Source organism: Panthera leo, chromosome D2 (genome assembly GCF_018350215.1).
Source record: "Panthera leo isolate Ple1 chromosome D2, P.leo_Ple1_pat1.1, whole genome shotgun sequence".
NCBI classification, from domain to species: Eukaryota; Metazoa; Chordata; class Mammalia; order Carnivora; family Felidae; genus Panthera; species Panthera leo.
Genome location: NC_056689.1, coordinates 19310368 through 19332716, shown reverse-complemented (window position 1 = coordinate 19332716; position 22349 = coordinate 19310368). Strand labels below are relative to the sequence as shown.

The window sequence follows — 22349 nt, the reverse complement described above, 5'->3', positions numbered from 1 at the left end:
TCTTTAACAAAGGAGGAAGGAATATCCAAGGAAAAAAGACAGTCTGTTTAACAAATGTGGCAGGGCAAACAGGGCAGTAAGATGCAGAAGGTAAGAACTAGACCACTTTCTCAAAACACTCACAAAAAGAAATTCAAAATGGAAAAAAGACCTGAATGTTGGACAGGAAATCATGGCAACCCTAGCGAAGAAAACAGGAAAAGACCATTCTGACTTCAGCTGCAACAATTTCTTACTTGACACATCCCCAAAGGCAAGGGATTTAAAAGCAAAAATGAACTATTGGGACCTCATGAAGATAAAAACTTCACAGCAAATAAAAGGCAACCAACGGAATCGGAAAAGATATTTGCAAATGACATATCGGACAAAGGGCTGCTATCCAAAATCTATAAAGAGCTCACCAAATTTCGCTTCGAGAAGCAAATAATCCAGTGTAGAATTTGGCACAAAACATGAATAGACATTTCTCTAACGAAGAAATCCTGATGGCCAGCAGGCACATGAAAAGATGCTTAATGTTGCTCCTCATCAGGGAAATACAAATAAAAACGACACTCGGATATCACCTCCGTCTGTTGGAGTGGCTAAAATAAACAATTCAGGAGACTATAGATGCTGGCGAGGATTTGGTGAAACAGGAGCCCTCGTGCACCGTTGGTGGGAATGCAAACTGCTGCAACAACTCTGGAAAACATTGTCGAGTTTCCTCCAAAATTAAAAATAGATCTGAACTATGACACAGCAGTAGCACTGCTAGGAATTTACCCAAGGGATACAGGAGTACTGATGCATAGGGACCCCTGTACCCCAATATTAATAACACCACTCTCAATAGCCAAATTGTGGAAAGAGCCTGAATGTCCAACTGATCAATTGATAAAGAAACTGTGGTTTACATACACAATGGAGTACTACTTTGCAATGAGAATAAAATATGGGCCATGGTAGCAATGTGGATGGAACTGGAGAGTGTTAGGGTAAGTGAAAGACAGATACGATATGTGTTCACTCTTATGTGAATCCGGAGAAACTTAAAAGGGACCCATGAAGAAAGCGTAGGATAAAAAAAGAGGTTAGAGTGGGACAGAGCCAAAGCATGAGACTCTTACAAACTGAAAAATAACAGGGTGGATGGGGGGTGGGAGGGAGGGGAGGGTAGGCAATGGGTATTCAGGAGGGCATGTGTTGGGTTGAGCATGGGTGTTGTATGGAACGAAATCTGACAATAAATTTCATATTAAAAGAAAATCAGGATAATATATCATTTCTGGGAAATAGTCCATGTTTTCATTTATTTATTTTTCGTAAGCTCTATACCCAACGTGGGGCTCAAACTTGTGACCCAGAGATCGAGTCCCAAGCTCCACCGATTGAGCCCGACAAGCACCCCTGTCCTTCTCTTATCCAATTCTAATATCTTGAGATTTAAGTCGTTGACTTAACTCTGAAAAGCAGTGAGTCTTACTTGCAGCCAACTGCAAGCAGCACACATCGGAAAAAAAACGGGAGGTGAAAAAAATGGGGATGATGCCTGCCTTTTGAAAAGCATTCCAATCTCAAAGTAATACCGAAAAGAGATCTCACCTTGCTAACGGATTTTGTTTCGGCGATGTTACCGGTTATAATCGAGATACAAAAAGTAACCGCCATGAAAATGACATTCCCATCATGGGACCAAGGAGGAAAGGCGGGCCCCACATTGCAGAGGGCGGCCACCCTCTGGACCCGCTTGGCTTCCACCTCGCGCAGCGTCGTAGCCTTCCTCAGGGTCTGTTGCAGCTTCTGCTCCACCAACTCCAGGGTCTCTTGCAACTGGCGGTTTTGATCTGCAGTCTAGGAAATGAAAACAAAGCATCAAAATGTAGCAAGTTCTCTCTCCTTTTCCATTTTGAATAAAGTGAAACAAATTCTCAATGCAAAGATCTATTGTAAGTTCTGACCGAAGCCAATGTTTTTGGTAGGTGTTTCAGAATAAACATTTCCTTTCTACAAGGAGTCACCCATGGCCTTGGGCCTCATTTCACTGTGCAAAACTTGTCTTGCCAAAGTATTTGCTCTGCTTCAGTATCTTCAGAGAAGTCTTTTAAAAGACAAAATTCCCACAAATTAAAGAAAACCCATCTTCTGGAGGAGCTTTCTCGTTCTTCCTGACAAGTTAACGAGAGAAAGGTCCAGTCTTACATAATTATAGACTCTTGTCTTAGGGCTCACTACATAGGGCATTCTGAGGTGGGCACAACGGCCAGCACAGAGGTTCGGAGAGCATGCCTGATGCCAGAGGAGTTATTTTTGCAAGTGTATGGTTACTCTACAAAAACACTCTCACTCTTGAAAAATAATTCAACCTGGAAAATTTAGACAAGAGATTTTTTTGTTAAAGGACTTTTAGGGACTCCGAGGTGGCTCAGTCAGTTAAGGTTTCACCTTCGGCCTAGGTTATAATCTCATAGCTCATGGGTTCAAGCCCCGCCTCGGGCTCTGTGTTGACAGCTCAGAACCTCGAGTACGTTTTGGATTCTGTGTGTCCCTCCCTCCTTCTCTGGCCTCCCCTGATCATGCTCTCGCTCGGTCGCTCCCTCTCTCAAAAATAAATAAACATTAAAAATATCTAAAGTCCTTTTAAAAATTATGTATAAGGTGAGGTTCTTGCAAGGTTAACATTTAATCCCACAAAATTCTTCCTTCTGTTTGAGTTTAGCTTTGCGTGTGTATACTCACCGGATATCATGCCTTAAAACCCTCAAATAAATAAATTACTTGCTGTATACATCGTATTTCACGATCTGCCTTTTACAGTCATGATTTGGAACACCTTACGTGCTCTCAAACAGCATTCCTGAATGTCATTTTAATGGCTTCCTAATATTTCACTTTTATTGTCATTTTGTGTCTACTGACACATTTTATAAACACACCAGGCAAACTTTGTTTCCAAGAAGCTGGATGAGGTTTTCCTTTTTACTGCCGGATGACTTGAGACAACCAAGGAAGAGACGTGCGGCTTCCCAAAAGACAGGGTCTTGCATCCTCAAGCCAGACTATGCTTCTGCACCTGATATTCTCCCCGATCTCAAGTACTAACCAAAACGGTCGGCTGCCTACAAATTCCTGGCCCCTCACCGCTCTTTTGGAAAGAGTGCTAACAAGCAAAAGTGTAACGTGCAGTTAACACATAAGAAGGAATCAATGAGGGTAGCAACATAACATGCTTACATAACATCTGAAAGATTCCCATGACGTTGAAGTAACCCCGTTTTTCAACACAAGATTTTAACATCCTGAAAATTTTACACTGAGACTAGGTCCTTAACTTCATTTGTAATTAACAAAAGAGGAATGAAGTTCAATGCAACCAACGATGATGCAGAGAGCGTTTCTTTGCGATCTCGTTTTCAAGTTTATCCTTGAGGTCGTGCAGGCAAGTGGCTTCATGCTGTGCCCTGAGACAGTGCTTCTCAAAGGTAGTGATCCTCTGTTGCATGTCTTCCTTCTGGGCCATGGCCTACAGCAGGTATTTCAGAGGAAAGACAGGGAAAGAATTAGTGTACGACACATTAATATACTCCAGACAGAAAAACAGGGTGAAATCCTAATTTCCAAAGAGAAAAGTAGCATCCTCGGGGCACCTGGGTGGCTCAGCCGGTGACGCTTTGTGAGTTGGGGCCCCGTGTAAGGCTCAGCGCAGACAATGCGGAAGCTGCTTGGGATTTTGACCACTCAGTTAACCAGGCTTATTCTTTCCGATGTGTTCAAAGACAAACGAATAATATAATCTCCCGGACATAAAATCTCCTCCCTCGTTGCCTCCGGACACAAGTGAGGTTTCCACAGTACAGGGCCTTCCATCTGGAGGCACACACCAGAAGACAACCATCATTTTTCCGGGAAAAGGGTGGATGAAATCTCACCCAATTACCACAAAGTTGAAGCAGTGGTGTTAACAAATGGAAACCAAACTCAACCTTTCATATAATTGGTAGTCATCTGTAGCTTAGCCTGTAACAAAACTGTATCACATGGTATCTGACACTGCAAATGGAACAAGAACATTCTGCCCTGCTTTTCTTGTCCACCACCCGAAAGATTCCTCTTCCAGCCTTCTGTTTACTAGGCAATTTATGTCAGCAGTCTCAAGAGTGAAAGTGATGAGTCTTAAGAAATGATTGAATTCTCCGCATATTGAACTCAGCTGCGGGGTTTCCACCCATCTTGGCCAAACAACTCCACTGAAAGGGTTATATAATTTCTGCAAATACTTTTGTTTTCAATTCTTACATGACCTCACCTACACTAAGGTACTAAACAGACTGCATGTGTACATACACGAGGGTCTGAGACGGTCTTCCTGAGTTGGCATTGCTGGGCTGGGGGTGAGGTGTGCGGGGACTGTCCACAAAGGGCAGCTCACAGTGACAGGAGGAGGCACAGGGAAACCATCCTACCCTTACTAGTTTCTGTGACAATGATCAGATTCCCATCGACGACCACACGTGCAGAAGCGGCCGCACTCCTCCATGACCTTACACCAGGACCAGCGGGCTGCCCCTCGCTCACTCTGACCGCCACGACCAGGAGCACGGAACCCCTGGGAGGAGGGCAGGGCGGCAGAGGCAGGCGTGACGGCCCCTCGGCAGAGCCGCCCTCTCACGGTCGTGCCCCCGTAAGCGAGTTGAGACCAACACGCTGGTTCCTACGTGCCGAGTGTGTTCCCAACACGGACCGAGAGCACGGCATGGGCCAAGCTCAGATGGCCCACACTCCACACCCGATGGCACTCCGCCACCTGCCCCCCAGGCCTCAGCAGGGGAGAGCCCAGGGAGGACAGATTCAACCACGCAGATGGAGAGACGGCCCGCCCAAGCCCCGGAGTAACGTTCCGTTCTGCTGCTACTTCTGTCAAACTCCACAAGTTCAAACCCGTGGGAAATGAAGGACACACTGGGCAAAGACCGAACAAAACACCCCACGTTTAGCTCGATGACGGCGTGGCCATTTCAAATGCCACCGACTTCACGGACATCTCGCTGCAACTTGGTGTTCTTTTCTTCAGAAATGAAGAGGTCCTTCCCTGAGGTGTCTAGGTTCTCTTCCAGCTTGACCACGAGACTGGAGAGGAGAGCCAGGCGCTCTTTCCTCTAGCTCTTCACCTTTGAAAGCCAGAAAGGGAAACAAGGGACGGGCCCCACCGCTAGTCTTGTTTAAAAAAACAAGGGAAAAAAAGAAACCCCTCCAATCAAATCCTGTGATGACATCTGGAGCTGAACTCTGAATGTGGCCCTTATATCTTCAACGAAACTATACCCCTTTGTGCCACATGTAACTGCTCCTCACTTGGAAACAAAGGGATTGAGTTTGCTCTCAGAAGACTTTCGTTAGTCTTTACTGTAGAGTTACCCTAAGGTCCCCTTCGCCTCATATAACATGAGGGAATACTGGTAAGCTCTTTCTCGCTTGCTTTTTTTCACACAGTTGCTTGTTAACAGCTTTCAATTTTACATTGGAGAGAAAACTTCCCCGGAAAAAAAAGTACACTATGAAATTTGTACCAGCCAATCGATATGCACAACATTTCCACCAACCGCTGTTTTTTAACCATAGAGGTCTGACAAGAATTCAAGAAGCTTAAAAGGAAACTCCAGTTACACAAACACGCAATGTGTGCCTGATCACACACATCATGTGCACAAGTCAAGAACCGCTGTGGCTAGTCACACCGTTTCTTCCTCCGTTTTGTGGCTCCTGAACATAGAATTCAGGGCCATGAGCATCTCCGGCTAACTGGACAGGCCAGCCTGAGACTTCGCCTGTTGCCTCACCACCGTCATCCGGAGAGATCTCTCGTGCCTGGAGACAAGGAACTCCAAATGTTCTAGCAGCAGCTAGCGGGAGAGGCAAAAAGAATCCGTGTTTCAAGAACACTTTCAATTCCGGGCCTTAAGTTCACCAAATGCAAAACCAAGTCTGAATCCTTTAAATTCAATTCCGAGGTAGGGAGCTGCCCAAGCAATTGTGTTAAAATAGCCTTACTTTTCCTCACAGATCAAACAAGGTCTGAGAAAAATGGGTCCCATCCAACTCCACTGGGACATGTGGACCAAGGGAGAGAATGGTGTCCTGTGTGTAAATACACTGGCACGGCGCCTACTGACCCTGGTCTTATTTCTCTCTGCCTTCATTTCTGTGGTTTCCTCTCTCTGTAAGAGCTCCTCCTTGCAGATGGTGAGCTCATCAGTGAGTCCTGCAAACTCCTGGGGTTGGAAACGGGATAAAAGTGGAGAAACAGAGGGGGTCGTTAGCCAGAGCGCACCTGGCTTCCGTGGTTCTCCAGAGTCCACTCACCCTACTCCAATCACCCACAACCTTCAAGTAGCACACACACATAAGTCCCTTCCTCACCAATCACAGGAGTTCCAGGGATTTTTGTAGGAACTGAGACTCAATGGGACAGAGATATTTTCAGGTGCCTTGCAGGTCTATGACAGAGGAAATCTGCTGTTGCCCACTCCCAGCCTCTGGCCTCGTCTGGCAAGCAGGTTTGTGGAGCGGCAATGGGGAAAGGCACCGGGACTCAAAAGCTGCTGACAGCCTGAATAACTGGCTCAAAGTCAACCATACAGAATGGACTCTTCAAAAATGATAGTACGACTCGACGAAAGGAAGAGTTTAAGACTTATTTCCTTAGTCAAGCAGGAAACTTTCTGGCAGAAGGATTTCTGAGAGATGCCAGGGCCTACAACACCGCGTGGGGTTTTTCTTCCGTCAATACTGTGCGCCCACCCAGGACATGGCATACATGTGGGCTCCAAGGAGGTGTACGCACACTCTCCAGTCAATCGAGCGCAGAGACTGATGCAAGGCTCAATCCGTGAGCCATGACATCATGAACTGAGCTGAAACCAAGAGTCAGACGCTTAACTTCCTGAGCCACCCAGGCGCCCCAGAGGTTTTTTTCGCTATAGGACAAATGGAATAAAGTTTCACTTAACTGAAATTCCAAATAAAGAGTGGTTGACTTCGGCAATTCTAGAAAATCTGTGTATAAACAGGTGACATTCTTCAAGGTCCTTCATAAATTAACCCTTTACAAATCAATGGGAATTTTGCCACAGAACTGAACACGTTCCTTGAAATCTGACTTGACAAGGTGAACCCACAGAAGCCTTTCTGACCCTTGATGTAGAACTGTGCAAACCCATTTCCATGTGGAGATATTGTTCCAATAAATTCATTGGAAACTTTTCTGGAGATGTGTGACATTTGGAAAGGCTGGCAGATGAGCTGAGCAGCTTCGAAATATCAAAAAATAGTAACTAAAAGGGAGGTCTGAATCCATGAAATATACGCAGATACTAGGCTATTATAGCATTTCATACCCGAAAACATATAAAAAACTAACAAGATAAAACTTACCAAAACTTGTGCATTGAAACAGACAATACCCACAAGATGCCATTTGCAGTCAAGAGAAAGGCAAACAAAAGTGGAAATTCAGGATTAAGTCCTAATCGCATAAAATGAGCTGTAGCAGACGCTGTCCTCTGGGGAAAGTGTGCACCACCTCCTGTTGCTATTGAGGTCACGTCAAGTGTTGCACGAATCTGCTAATCAGCTCTTGGTAAGCCCTTCATTTCTCCAGTAAATCAAGCACCACAGGAAACGTGATATCTCATGGTTCCTGGGTAATTGTCACCGTGTTAAGCGTAATACCATGAACCATGGATTACACCCCGGGACCCGTCTGATGTGTCCGTAAGGATGCTGGACGTGCTCCCGAGATGCAGAGAAGAATCATGTTATGACAAGAAAAGGCTGAATGGCCTGACATGTACTGAGGCCCACAGCTGCAGCTGCCAGCCGGCCAGCGTGAAAGAAAGGGAAATTCTCGAAGCTCTCGCTGCGGCTATCCCAGCACCTGAAAAACCTGGGGCTTTTTGTGAGACATCTTTTTGTCTCATGTTGAAGATGTGGCATCTCTATGGGGGTACTAATGTTATGAGACGGGCACACGTGCAATCTCGACTCAAACGGAAAGACAAGTCCTGACATCACAAGTTAAGGCAGAAGGAAGGGAATGACCAAAAACTGGAATATTTCAATGCAGGCACAGGATAGCTTGGTGATTTTAGAAAGGGGTTTGGCTTTTAGAATGGTCAAGACGGATAGGAAGAGCAGCTTCTACCACGAAGAGGAAGTACACGGTTTCCCAGACGCCCAAGAGGTGATTGCAGAGAAGAAGGGACTACAGTCCACCACATGTCAACCACTCCAACACAAACAGTGAAAAACCCAAGAAAATCAGTTGAGGAGACCATGGCTGCCTGCACAGGTTTTTCATGCAGAAGGAGGTGCCCTGTCGGGGGGAAATTGCCACAAAGGACATTTATTCACGAAAAAGACAAGTGAGCACAATGATGTTGGGTAGGAAGGGGTGAAGCAGCTACCGTCTGAGCGGACACAGGCTGGGTATGATCAGGGCGACTGGCCCTGTGTAGGAAGCTCACCCCAGGGTCCTGAAGGCAACAAGTGCCAGTGGCCAGTGGTCTGGCTGCACAACCAGAGCCCTTTCCCTGGACCAGTTCCATCCCGGCTCTGTCCCTCAACTCAGGAAGTACGCTGAAAGCAAGGGACTGTCCTTTAAATTTCCACTGACACTGGACAATGTCCTGGCCACCCAGAACCCCACGGGTCACCATCAAACGTGTCTTGGCAGCTCACTCGCTCTGGAGGGCAGCAAGTCTAAGTACACCAGCGGAGAAGGGGCCACGAGGACAGGTGAAGCTCATGACAAATGCCATTTACAAGAAGGACGGTCATTGCTACCAAAGAGAACAACCTCAGATGAAATATATGAAAGGAAGATTCCGAGGGATGTTTTTATAAACTCCGTCAAGGCCAACACAATAAAGAAATCCCTGCTACAGAAAACTGTCCAAATGACGTGGTCACAGGACCTATGTCACAGCCTATCTGGAAACTCAAGAATGAGACTCTGATTATGGTAAAAAAAAAAAAAAAATACGAAAAAGGTTTGGGGGATGCAGAGATTCAAAATGTGTATCCTAAAGAAGGTCGAGTGCAGAGAAAAACCCAGAGGATGTCACAGAAGACAGCACAGAGAGGAGATCTGGTGAAAAACCCAGAGGTCGAGGAAAGCTGAATGGAAGTGCCATCGCTGGAAAGCCTGCTGCCACCAGATGTGATCCGGCAGAGTCTCAGCTACTCTCCCACATGGACCATTCCATGACAAGGGCGCTGGGACTAAAGCCAGCCAGCCGTCTATGGAGACTTGAGCCAGGAAGGCCCTCCTGAAAAGTTGCAAAGACATTGCCCGCATCCACCACATACAGCCAGGCCCCGAGACCCAAAATTGCCCCATCCAGCGGGTCCTCCCCACCCCATGCAGGTCTGCACATCAGGACATTTGTGAGACCCACCCTCACTTTCCAGACAGCAAATCCTTACCAAGGAGCTCAGTGAATCTCTTCACCTGCCATGCACACGTCTGTGCGTGAAAATCGAGGGAGCATGCAGCCAGTCCACCCGAGACGCACGTGTGTCACTACCACCTAAGGGTTTTTCAGCAGGAACATCGTGTGTGAGACTTTTGTGCACTTGGACAACTTACCCACACACGGACATAAGGGACATAAGATCTGATATAAAACGAATAATGTGTTTTCCATAAGTAGTCTTTCAAAAAATGACATTACCTTGTAGCATGCCTGTCTCTGTACCTGCCTGGAGAAAATGCCTCTCAGCCTACTCTCACAGGCCTTTTTGGTAATGCAACAATGTGTTCAGACTCTATTAGGAATATGGCTGTAAAATGCAGGCTAGAAAAGCTTTATAACAATTCATTCACCCCTGTATCTCCTAGGCCATGAGGTAGCAAGCGTACTGATTACATTAAGCAATCATGATGAAGTAGTCACTCTTGAATGTTAATGCATGGTTACGCATGTAACAATGTAAGTATACAGGAATCTTTCTAATTCCTCCATTTCTGATGACTAGTTCTGGAGATACACTTAAAAACAGCTTAGTGTGTAACCTAAGCCAACACTGATGCGAGTTCTGGTAGACAATTTATCCTAGAAACAAAACGGAGAAAAAACTTAGGTATGAATACAGCACAGAGCTGTGAACCTGTTTTCTATGTAACTGTTTCCATAGCTTCCTCGACTCGGAGAATATGGTATATATGACATAAAACATACAAATGTTAATGAAATTTTTGTGTTTCTACTAAGGTTTCTGGACAACAGGAGAGTTTGAACACTTAAGATTTCTGGTGAGGAAGTTATACATGGATTTTCAATTGTGGGCAGGATTTAAAACCGAGAACCAAGTTTTTCTAGGATCAGTTGTGTAGTCATCCGTGGGGAAAAATGGAGAAAGCACTACCATCGTCAACAGAAAAAAGTAAAATAGAATTTTTTTATTTTAATTTTTTAAATGTTATTCTTTATTTCTTAGAGACAGAGACAAAGAGCAGCAAGGGAGGGGCGGAGTGAGAAGGAGACAAGGAATTCAAAGCAGACTCCAGGCTCTGTGTTGTTAGCACAGAGCCAGACTCGGGGGTTACCTCGCCAACACAAAGTTCATGACCCGAGCTGAAGTTGGCTGTTTAACCGACTGAGCCACCCAGGAACAGAATAGGAGTAATTTGGAGGTTCCTTGTACACAAAGCAAACCTGTTTCCCCAAAAGAGTTAGTTACTAAGTTGCTCAGCAAAAGCCAGCACAAAGGGCCAACAGGCAGGACACAGTTTCAGAAGAAAGGCCGTCTTCTCAGAGATCGTGGCGTATTGTACACGGATGGGGCAGGATGTCGGCATCTCTGCACAGCGGGAGGCGCTCCCAACACAGCCAAGCTGCTGAGAGGCGAGTGGGGCAGGTGCAGGGAGGACTGCAGGACTCGGTCCCTCCACGAGTCCACCCAAGTGAAGACAGGGTACAGATCTCCAGGGACCTCACACATGGCCTCTGAGACATGCAAGCTCCATGACAGAGTACCCAGGGACCAGCAGGGAGAGGGAAGAGCAGGAAAGAGGCAAAGCCATCTCCCTGGCTTCTGACCACCGGACCAGGTAGCAAGCTGCTACGTTCACAAGAGGAGGCAGAGATGTTTGCAGATTTGTGGCCCATGTGGAACTCAAAGAGCCGACAACCCACCCAGATGGAGCTTCACTATGAGGCGGTCGGAAAGGTGTCCAAGAGACAGAGGGGGGTGGATGAAGAAGAATTCAGGGCAGCCGAACCTCCCAAGAAGAATCTCCTCCCCGATTCTGAGTGACTCAGACTCGTGACAAAATCAGCCATCCTGCAGCAGCACTGTGCACACGTTCCCCCTATTCCACCAAACCACACACTCCCATGCCCTTCTATTGCTCTCCGTATAACCACATACGTCTTTGGGTGAGGTACCTGCAGCACATAGTGTTCAGCACCTAGAACAGTACCTGCCATGCACTCAATAAACAGGTGAACACTTTAGTGTACGCCTTGTACTCACCCAGGTAACTATTACACACATTGCTTTTCAATATTACGTAGTTCTGTGTAGGGTATAAAGACACAAACTGTCCTGTGCTTTATGTGATGGGTGATATGAGGCGGTTGTACCTGTTGCCTAAAGCACGAATCTTATAGCTCAACCCACACAATAGGAGCCACACTACCCAATGGCGTCTACCCTGCTTCCAGTCGTGTCACCCCCCAACACACTATCCACACAGTAACAGCACCAGCTTTTAAAAATTTTAACATCATGTCAGTCCTTTCCCCTGAGGACACAATGACCCAAGGCCCTTCTCTGAATACCAAATTCCTTACGGGAAAGTTTCTGCCCAACACCAGCGGCCTGGTGCCTCACTTGACTCCACTTCCCCTTCCATAGCTTAAAACAAAGCCACGTTTCTCCTTGATTCTGGCTTTTGGCCCCAGAGACTGCTTGGAGAATGTTCTGTTAGACTCAGATGCTGATGGACCTCTCCAGAAAAAGCCTTTCCTGAACGGCAGTGCGCAAGTAAGCAATTCCTCCTAACTGCATCATTCTTTCAGATAAACTCAGATGTGCCTCCACCTTCGACTCCGAGGAACACAGATGCCAGATCCCAACTACCACAATGGTGCAGGGTCATAAAGGGGCTCAACAAGGGTGCCTAGTTGTGTCTGTGCAGATGATGCAGGTGCACCAACCCAGAAACCCTTGTTGTCGGGGTTGCACTGTACAGTTGAGGGGCAATTCATCCCGATTCTGCTTCAGTTTCTGGGTCTCCCTTCCTCTGCCCTTTTGTCCGTACTTCCTCTCTCTCAAAAGTAAATAAATATTACCAAAAAAATTTTTAAAAAGCCAAAACTGATCAAACACTCACAGAATAAGTGTCACCCCATCCACCTCCTCGTCCTGCTTTGCCACATCCAGCCCGTCACTGCAATGCTTGCCCTGGGCAAGCACATGAAAGGGGAGGAAGGCAGCGGCGGTGGGGTGGGGGGGCCTGAGACACAACATCACCACTCAATGGACGCTGGCTGAGGATGAGCAAACTGACCATTTTAGAACGACGGGTACTAGGCAAGGATTACAGGGTTTCGTTTTCTCCTGCAACAAATGCTGTTGAGCAAAATGTTTACTATGACTTCTCTTTCTTCCCCGCCTGCTCTTATACTTGTGAATATTCTGTTAGTCAACCTGTCATGAACTGGGAAAGATGATTTCAATCTGAAGCATGTTTGAAGGAAGGCATCAAGGAGACACTGAGGTAGTCACAACTGGAAGGAATGAGACCCCAACAAAAGGGAAGCCCGCTGAGCCAACACTAATGTTCAGAGTCCTCTCTCTCCCTCAAGACATGTGAGGATTCTGAATTTCTTCAGGGATTTGAGGCAATATACCAATGAGCAGGAAAGGAAACAAAACAGACAAGCAGAAAATCACTGATAACCAACACTGTACAGCACAGGGAGGTACAGAAAATTACCCCGGCACTCGGCAAACACTGCCTGAGAAGCTGAGCCTTCAATAATCTCATTGTGCTGCGGAGAAAATACCTGGGCTTTTGGACCAAGCCCCAAAGAGGGGTCCTGGAAGACACTCCAGGCCTCGAGATGGACATCCTGGAGGACTACACGGGGGTGGTGAACATTTTGAGCCCCGCTCACACTGAACCTTACAAAGACAGAGGACCGGTGACAAGTCATTCAGGCCTGACTGAGCTCAATAACCATCACACTCAGTGTGTGTGGGATGAAAGGCTGAAGAAAAGCAAGCACACGAAGAGCCTCTATGCTTCTCCATAATGTCCAACACAAAATTTAAAAAAGAAATTGAGAAAAGAAAAAGAATAAATGAAAAGAAATGAAAAAAAGAAACAAAAGAAAGAAAAGAAAAAAGAAAAGGGATGCCTCGGTGGCTCAGTCGGTTAATCATCCCACTTTGGTTCGGGTCATGATTTCACGGTTTTATGATTTGATTCCCGTGTCGGACTCTGTGCTGACATTGAAAAGCATGGAGCCTGCTTTGGATTCTGTGTCTCCCTGTTTGTCTCCATCTCCCATGCTCAAGATTTGTCTCTACCTCTCTCTCAAAATAAATAATATTAAAAAAATATATTTTAATAAAAAAGAAAAAAAAAAACAGGGAAAGGCACGAGGATAGCTCAGGTTACTCGTTTAGGTGACCAAAATTTGGTTTCGACCCAGGTTTGTGAGTGTGAGCCCTGTGTTGGTCTCTCTACTGATAGAATGGAGCCTCTCAAGAGTCTCTACGCTCCCCTCCCATCCTCTACCCCGACGCGTACTCTCACTCTCTTTCTGAAAAATAAATAAATAAACATTTTAAAAAACAAGGTTTTACATCCTATAGACGAAAAGAAGAAAGAACAGAAAGAGACCAAAGGGAGACACACCGACTGGAAATACGGGATGCAAAGGTCAACTGTCCAACAAGCCTACTTGACAAATGGGAAATTTTCAGAGAATCAAAACAGATTCTAAACCTAAAAATTATCAGAGCTAAAACTAAGAACTCTAGGCGCCTGGATGGCTCATTTGGTTAAGCATCTGACTTCAGGTCAGGTCGTGATCTCGTGATTCGGGAGTTTGAGCCCCGCGTTGGACTCTGTGCTGAGTGCTCAGAGCCTAGAACTTGCTTCGGTATCTGTGTCTAGCTCTCTGTTCTTCCCTTGCTCAAATTCTGTCTTTCCAACATAAATAAGAGTAAAAAAAAAAATTTTAGTAAGATTAAGAACTATGTGGGCTTAATATCAGACTAAACACAAGTGAAGAGAGCCACAGTGAACTGGAAGATAAGTATGTAAAAATTTATCTAGACCATACACAGAGAAAAAATCAATAGAGAAACCCAAAAGACACACAAAATATGGTTGAAGGGTCCAATGAGAACCTTCAAAGTAGAGAAAACACAGAATGGGGGTTACCAGATCCCTACAAAGAATCAAAACTTTCCAAAACTCCTAAAAGAACCATGACAATGACTCCACAAAGAATGCCTGAGGCAAAAAGATGTTAACAGTCATGAGAGGTAAAAGATACCGCCTTCCATGGGACAAGACTACCAGCTCACGTTTCCAGAAAGCAAATGAAGCCAGATGATGGATTGTCATCTAGAAATTGTTGAATGAAAATAACCACCAACCTGGAAGTCTTTACCTAATAAAAACCTTCAAAGTGAAGACAAGGTAAAGATATTTTCCAGGCAAAACAAAAGCAAAAAGAGAAAAAACAAACAAAAAACTAAGATTAGGAATCAACTACACAAACGAACTAAAAACAATATTAAAACACGTCGTTAAAGAAAAGAAACCTAGTCTCTGACAGATATAGGAAAAATCAAGGCTTCCAGAACAGCGTCCCAACAGAAAGGCTATGAGAACAAATCTTAACAATCATTAAAGACACAAAACAATGACAACTACGCCAAAATCTATCTAAAACTTTAAAATTTTACCGAAAAAAAGGTGAAAGTGTTCACCGTGGTTCAAGTGTCAAAGGAAACAGCAGGGGCACCTGGTTAACTCAGTCAGTTGAATGTCCGACTTTGGCTCAGGTCACGATCTCACGGTTTGTGAGTTGGAACCCCGTGTCAGGTTCTGTGCTGATGGTTCAGAGCCTGGAACCTGCTTCAGATTCTGTGTCTCCATTTCTCTAGCCCCTCCCCCACTTTTTTATGTCTCTCTCAAAAAACCAATAAATATTAAAAAAAAAAGAAAAGAAAAATGAGACGGCAGTGTCAAGGAAGCAGTCCAAGTCCTGAATCAGGCGGGGGTCAGTTTAAAATGCACCAGCCTCTAGAAATATATTCCAATTACCTACCAGATACGTGTACATTTCAAAAATCCCTCATATTTCTTTTTTTTAATATATGAAATTTATGGTCAAATTGATTTCCATACAACACCCCGTGCTCATCCCAAAAGGTGCCCTCCTCAATACCCATCACCCACCCTCCCTTCCCTCCCACCCCCCATCAACCCTCTGTTTGTTCTCATTTTTTAACAGTCTCTTATGCTTTGTCTTTCTCCCCCACTCTAACCTTTTTTTTTTTTTTTCCTTTCCCTCCACCATGGGCTTCTGTTACGTTTCTCAGGATCCACATAAGAGTGAAACCATATGGTATCTGTCTTTCTCTGTATGGCTTATTTCACTTAGCATAACACTCTCCAGTTCCATCCACGTTGCTACAAAAGGCCATATTTCATTTTTTCTGATTGCCACGTAGTATTCCATTGTGTATATAAACCACAATTTCTTTATCCATTCATCAGTTGATAAAAATCCCTTATATTTCTAATGGAAGGTCAGAGGCCAAAAGAACAAATAACAGGTGGGACCAGGAAGAAACTAGTAATATGGTAGGTGTAAACCAACATAGCAGTCACACGTACTCAAATACTCCAAGCAAAAGATTGACTATCAAATTCATTAAAAGGAAACTAAGCATTCACTGGTCACAAAGTTACACCTTAAAACGAATGATCACTGACAGGTGGAAGTAAAAGATCGCCAGGCAAATCCTACCAAACAGAAAACTGATGTGGCCACTGGGACCCTCCAATAAAATACCCTCTATAGCAAAAAGCTCTACTAGAGAAAAAGAGGAACAATTTGCGATTAAAATTCCATCTTCCAAGAAAACAAGACTAATTTGCATATAACTGATAACGCAATGTCAAACTGCAGAAAAATTGACAAATATAGAAAAGGGCCACATCCATAAGCACGATGGGAGACTCGAAATAACATCTCTCAGTATCGGACAGAACTGACAACAACAGGAAAATCAAGGGAGTGGGACGGGGCTGTCCAAAATGCAGTCACGTACTTTATTATAAGTACTTGAAATGAGGCTCCTCCAAACTGCGATGTATAGAAAGTATAAAATGCACACCACATTTTAAAGAAAACATAAAAGAGAATGCAAAATCTTTCATTAGTTTTTTCTCACAGTAGCTAAACACTGTGATATGTTAGTAGTATTAAACTCATTCTCGTCTATTACTTACTTGATTTAAAGTTGTTACTAAAATCTGAATTCTGTCATTAACAAACTTCATCTAACCTATAAATATAGAAATACTGCATATCTTACCGATAAATATTTTTTTCACGTGACCAAAGAACAGTTCATGAAAACTCATATATGCTAGGACACTAGGAAAGTCATCTCATCTCAAAGGACTGAAATACTGCAGGGCATATTTAGGGCTTGCATTCAATGAAGAGTTCAATTTCCCCCAAAATTCATCACTTCCAAAGTGATGGTATGAAGACAGGGAGACTTCCGGTGATGACCAGTCATGGGCGGCTGAGAGAGCACTGTCACCCTTGCCACCACAGGAGGACATGGAGAAGCAAGCTGTTGATGAACCAGGAAGCTGACTCTCACCTGACTCTGAATCTGCAGACGCCTTGACCTTGAGAACTTCCCAGTCTCCTCAACTATAAGAAAGAAGCTTCTTCTGCTTATTAGGCAGCCAGTCTATGGTATTTTGTTATAACCACACCAAAACACTGAGACAGATAACTTCATGGAATTAAGCTAGAAATCCGCACAGAGAGAACGAGAAAGTATCCCAAAATATCAAGGTGTTATGCTACTAAACATTGTGATGAATTAAGAAAAAAAAAATGCCACAATGAAAGTTAGAAAATAGTTTCACATAAAAGATAAACATTTGGCTTATCAAAACTTGTGAGATCAGTAAAAGTGTGCTTAAAGGGAGACTCATAGGGATAGCTCAGTCCCTCGGCAACCAACTATTGATTTTGGCTCAGGGCCTGATCCCATGGCCACAAGATCGAGCCCCGAGCAAGGTTCCTCACTGAGTGAGGAGCCTGCTTGAGATTCTCTCTCTGTCTCTCTCTCTCTCTCTCTCTCTCTCTCTCCCCCTCTGCCCCTCTGCCCTGCTCATGCTCTCATTCTAAAATGAATCAACACACCAATAAGCAAATACAATACACATACTGGAAAAGAACAAAGGCTAAAAATCAAATGAAGGATGTCTTTCTAGAACTACAAGAAAGGACAGAAATCACCACATAGATGGAACAATAAAAGGCAGAAAATCCGTGCAACAGAAAACAAAGAGTAGATGTCAGAAATCAAAAAAGCCAAAGTTGGTTGTCTGAGAAAGGGACAAAGCACGATTTACCTCTATCAAGGATTACTAAAGTAAATATCAAAACATATGCTGCAGATAAGAAGGATATTATAAACCAGTTTGCACTTTTTTCTTGGTAAGTTTGGGAAGTCTGAGCAAATTCTTCGAAAACAAAATGCCTTATCTAGAAAATAGAAGATATGGGAAATCGGAAAAATCTTGTTTCCACTTAAAAAAGCAATCTGCCATGAAATCCCTTCTCTCAAGGAAAACCTAACACCAGCAGGTTTGCCTATCACTTTTTCCCAAAAATAAAGAACATACAAAAAAATTCTTCTGGGAAAGCACAAGGAGTGCTCCTACCTACGTCGTTTTAGGAGGCCAGCAGGACCTTAACCTCAAACCCCAGGAAAGACAGCAAAATTGCGTGCAAGTGAACACCCACTACTCTCGAATACAGATGCAAGAATCCGAAGCACAATAGTTACAAATGGAATCCAATGAAAAGAGAATGGAATCCAATGAAAAGAGACAACAGGTTCTGCTTATTCTAGAAGGTCAAGAGTTGTTTTACGTTAAGCCAAAACATTAAAAAGAAAATCTCTTTTTGCAAAAGGTGCACAAAACACTTCTCAGAAAATTTAGTCATTATTTCATTGATGATTTTTAAATCTTAGAAAATTAAAAATAGAGAATTTTCAAATTTTGATAGACCACTCTACCAGTAACGCCACTGGTGTCATATGTAGTGGTAAAATACTGAACTCTTTGGGTTCCTGAGTGGCCTATAGTTGGTGAAGCTTCCAGCTCTTGATTCAGCTCAGGCCATGATCTCACGGTTCATGGGTTTGAGCCCTGCATCAGACTCTCAGGTGAGAGTGTGGACTCTTCTTGGGAATCCTCTCTTTCCCCCCTCAGTCTCCTTCCCATGCATGTGCTCTAAATAAATAAATAAACAAACTTTAGAAAATATATACAAAAATAATGAAAACCTTCTCTCTACTATCTGGAAGGAGACAAGGACACCTACTCTCACCACTTCCTTTCAACACTGTACTGGAGGCCCTAGCCGGTTCAAGGCAAGAAAAGTGAAAATGGTCACACTACTGGAAAGAAACAAAAGAAACTTACAAAAGGCAACACTGGGAGAATGAAAGGCAGACATACACAAGAATATGAAAAATTCTGCCATTCACAGATATATTCCACACTCATAGAAAGACCTCTTTTGACAAAACAAAAAACACACAAAACTATCACAAAGTGGCTTGCAAAAGGCAAATATTTGACAAAAGAAATATGCAAGTGGCTTAGAAGCACTTGCTTCCTGGGTCCCACGGGAGCAGCATGAATACTCCACACCTCCCAACACCTGAGCCCCAGCAAAGAGCAAACACAAGAGAAAAGGCAATACCAGGGATGAGCCACCGGGGAGCTCCCTCACTCTGTTGCTCGTGGGGAAAAGACACACGCGCCACCATTCATGACCTGCTCTTCCAAGGCAACCCAATACGATGCATGTGGATCTGCAGGCAGCCTCTGCACAAACCGGAACACCCACCGGAGGAAGAATAAACCGTTCCGTGCTCACTCACTAGGCCTTTGACAGCAAGGGAGGACGAGCAGAGCCACACAAGGAAAGCAGGTGCATTGCGCACACACAGCGCTCAAGGGTTAGCTCAACATGAAGCGACGAACAAGCCAAAGCAATTGCCGGTGAAAGTCAAGACCGTGGTTACCTTTGGGGGACGTTCGGTGGGAGTCAGCAGGAGGTAGGAAGCACGGTAAGGTTCCAGTTCTTCACATCCAGGTGGTCGTTCCAAGAATGTGTTCGCTGAGTGAAAAATATGGAAGATCAGCTGAAAGTAGTGGCCTAGGATGTTCCAAACGTCCACCGCGTGCCACACAACTAGGCCGCTCTGTGCGGGCAGCTAACCCCCAAGAGAAGCAAGGAAGCCCCACCCATCTGAGTGCGGAGTCAGGAAAGAGCATCCAGACGCCAGAGGAGCTACCGCCACACCCTACTCGCCTCCAGCTGTTCATCTGGGGGAGTCCACATCACCTTCCTAAACATCACTGGCCACAAGACACTGAATGCAGAAGCAGCTGGAAGAATAAAGATCTTGCACTAAGCAAATGCCACGCTTCTACACAGTGTTGTTCTGAAAATGTACGGATTTTTTCCATGAAAGGTATGAGTACGTTAATAAGTACTAATTTATTGTCTTTAAGTGAATTCATCACATCTGAGATGCTCGGATTTGGTTTGGTTTCCTTAATGTTTGTTTTTGAGAGAGAGAGACGCAGGGCACGTGAAGGGGAGGGGCAGAGGGAGAGGGCCACAGAGAATCTGAGACAAGTCCAGGTTGGCAGCTGGCAGTACAGAGCCCGACATGGGGCTCTAAACCATCAACTGTGAGATCATCACCTGAGCCAGAGTAGGACCCTTAACACAGAGAGGCACCCAGGCGCCCGCTTCAATTCTCGGTTTAACCTCACCACAGTAGAGATCAAGAGACACAACCCCCACACTCGAAGGCTCTCTGGGGCCTTCAATAATCCCCTGATGTCCAAATGTCCCGACACCACCGAGTTTGAGAAACACTGACCCAGGGGAAAAAGGGCACGCTCCCCTTCTCCTCAACTTCCCAATTTCTATAGGGTTTCCCCAGCTCACCAAACTCTCTAGGGCCTGGCCCACAGGACTGGAGGGCCTAAGTCGACTTTTTTTCGTGAAAGCCGCCTCGGGGGACAGGACATGTGCAGCCTGTGTGGGGCCAAGTAACAGACAAGGCGGGACGGTCTGCGACAGCCTCGGCGTGGGCAGGCGGCACACTTCTCACACCACAGTAGCGGCTGAGGCAGGCACCGGGAGAACCTCCCAGAGGCAGCCTCTTGCAGTGAGAAGGGCCCTTACGGTCCCCCGAGCGCCCCACACACCGAACCCGCCGCCAGAAAGCGGCCACCATGACTGATGGGAGCCTGTGGGCATCCACATGGACAGTCTGTACTTTCTCCCGAGGGTGGCCAAATGCTGTCCCAGCATGAGTAGAACCAGGGGGCCCTGAGCCACCCGGCTTCTCATGGCTGGCATTGTGACGTCTGCGGGAGTCCTTGTGTCGAGGTGTTCTGCAGAACTCACCTGCCTCGATGGGGACGCCTTCTGAGAAGCAGGAGCCCCAAGGTGACATCCTTGTAGTTGGAAGTTATCTAGCAAGCGAGAAGAGCGACGTTCAGGGAGCACTTCTCTTGCCTTCTACAGCCTTCAGGAGCCTTCGCGAGCCTTCCTACTGCCTTCAGGAGCCCACTCTCCTCCCGCCCACCTCTCTGCCTGGCAAATGGGCTGTGGGGCCAGCAGACACAGAATCAGCTGCCTCAGGGCAGGAAGACCATCCAGTGGTAAGTTGCAACGATGGAGACTCATCAACAAACACCCGCCCGGACGCACTCTGGTACAACGTCAGAAGAGAACCCGATCTCAGCCGTGCTCCTTGGGCGTGGACACACGTCAGCAAAGTTTTGGGGTTTTAACAAAGGCCTCGCCTCAGAGGGCTGTACGAATACCTGCTCCTGGGAGAGACTTTGCAGCAGTGAGGGCAGGAATGTGTGTGACATCTCTGGAGCTTCCTCTCACGTTTGTTAAAACTGTCTAAAAAACTAGGCAAGAGGCCAAACACCCCCCCAAAAGATGCATGGGCGGGTTTCCATGCAATCATAACCCACATATGTGCTCTTTCCAAGCCTATTCCTCACCCCCTTCCTTGGCCACCGAGAGCGGCTCCAGAGCATGTACGAGCCCCGATGTACAAGCCCCGATGTACATGTACGAGCCCCGATGGGCCAGGTTCGGGACACCCTGGGCTACGGTGGAGCCTCATTGTTCCTGATTGTCCATGTTTCCCAAAGAGCGAGTTCCCCCCCCCCCTTGTCGCTTTTGGAAGACACACTGTGTCCCAAGCAAAGCAGCAGTGCTGACTGCCCACACATGGCACACTCTGACCCGTGTGAGGGGTCATCTCAGTGTGGATTTTAATTGTAGTCCTCTGATGAAGAGTGACTTTGAGCATCTTTTCCTTTTTCTTGTATTCAATATAATTTATTGTCAAATTGGTTTCCATTCAACACCCAGTACTCATCCCCACACATCCTCTCCTCAATGACCATCACCCGCTTTCCCCTCTCCCCCACCCCCCATCAAGCCTCAGCTTTTTCTCAGTATTTAAGACTCTTACGGTAAGACTCCTTCCCTCTCTGTAAATTTTTTCCCCCTTTCCCCTCTCCCCTGGTCTAAGTTTCTCAGCATCCAAATACGAATGAAAACATATTGTATCTGTCTTTCTCTGTCTTATTTCACTTGGCAGAACACCATCCAGTTCCATCCACTTTGCTACAAATTTCATTTTTATTGCCACGTATTAGTCAATTATGTTTGTAAACGACCATTTCTTCATCCATTCATCAGTTGAAGGCTATTTAGGTTCTTTCCATCATTTGTCTACTGTTGAAAATGCTGCTATAAACATTGGTGTGCCAGTCCCTTATGCCCCAGCACTCCTGAGTCCCCTGTATTCTAGCAGTGCTTTTGCTGAGTCATAGGGTACATTTATTTTTAATTTTGTGAGGAATCTCCACAGTTTTCCAGAGAACCTTCACCAGTTTTCTTTCCCACCAACAATGCAAAAGGTTTCTTGTTTCTCCCCATCCTCTTCAGCATCTATAGTAT

The 22349-nt window shown here is 45.4% G+C and overlaps 1 protein-coding gene across 2 annotated transcripts; it reads right to left on the bottom strand.

Annotated features, from left to right (window-relative positions):
* Positions 1 to 2895: 2895 nt before the first annotated feature.
* On the bottom strand, positions 2896 to 20853 carry LOC122201860 (liprin-alpha-4-like). 2 transcript variants are annotated; one of them, XR_006194349.1, is made up of 3 exons: positions 20304 to 20762; positions 19366 to 19460; positions 2896 to 3505 (listed from the first exon to the last, which is right to left on the bottom strand). XR_006194349.1 is itself a non-coding variant. In XM_042907821.1 (3 exons), exons 1-3 carry the CDS (start codon positions 20815 to 20817, stop codon positions 3347 to 3349), a joined length of 303 nt encoding a protein of 100 aa, XP_042763755.1. In that variant the 5' UTR covers positions 20818 to 20853; the 3' UTR covers positions 2896 to 3346. The 2 variants fall into 2 exon arrangements, 1 of the variants encoding a protein (XP_042763755.1); XM_042907821.1 differs by lacking the exon at positions 20304 to 20762 and adding an exon at positions 20769 to 20853.
* Positions 20854 to 22349: the final 1496 nt, after the last annotated feature.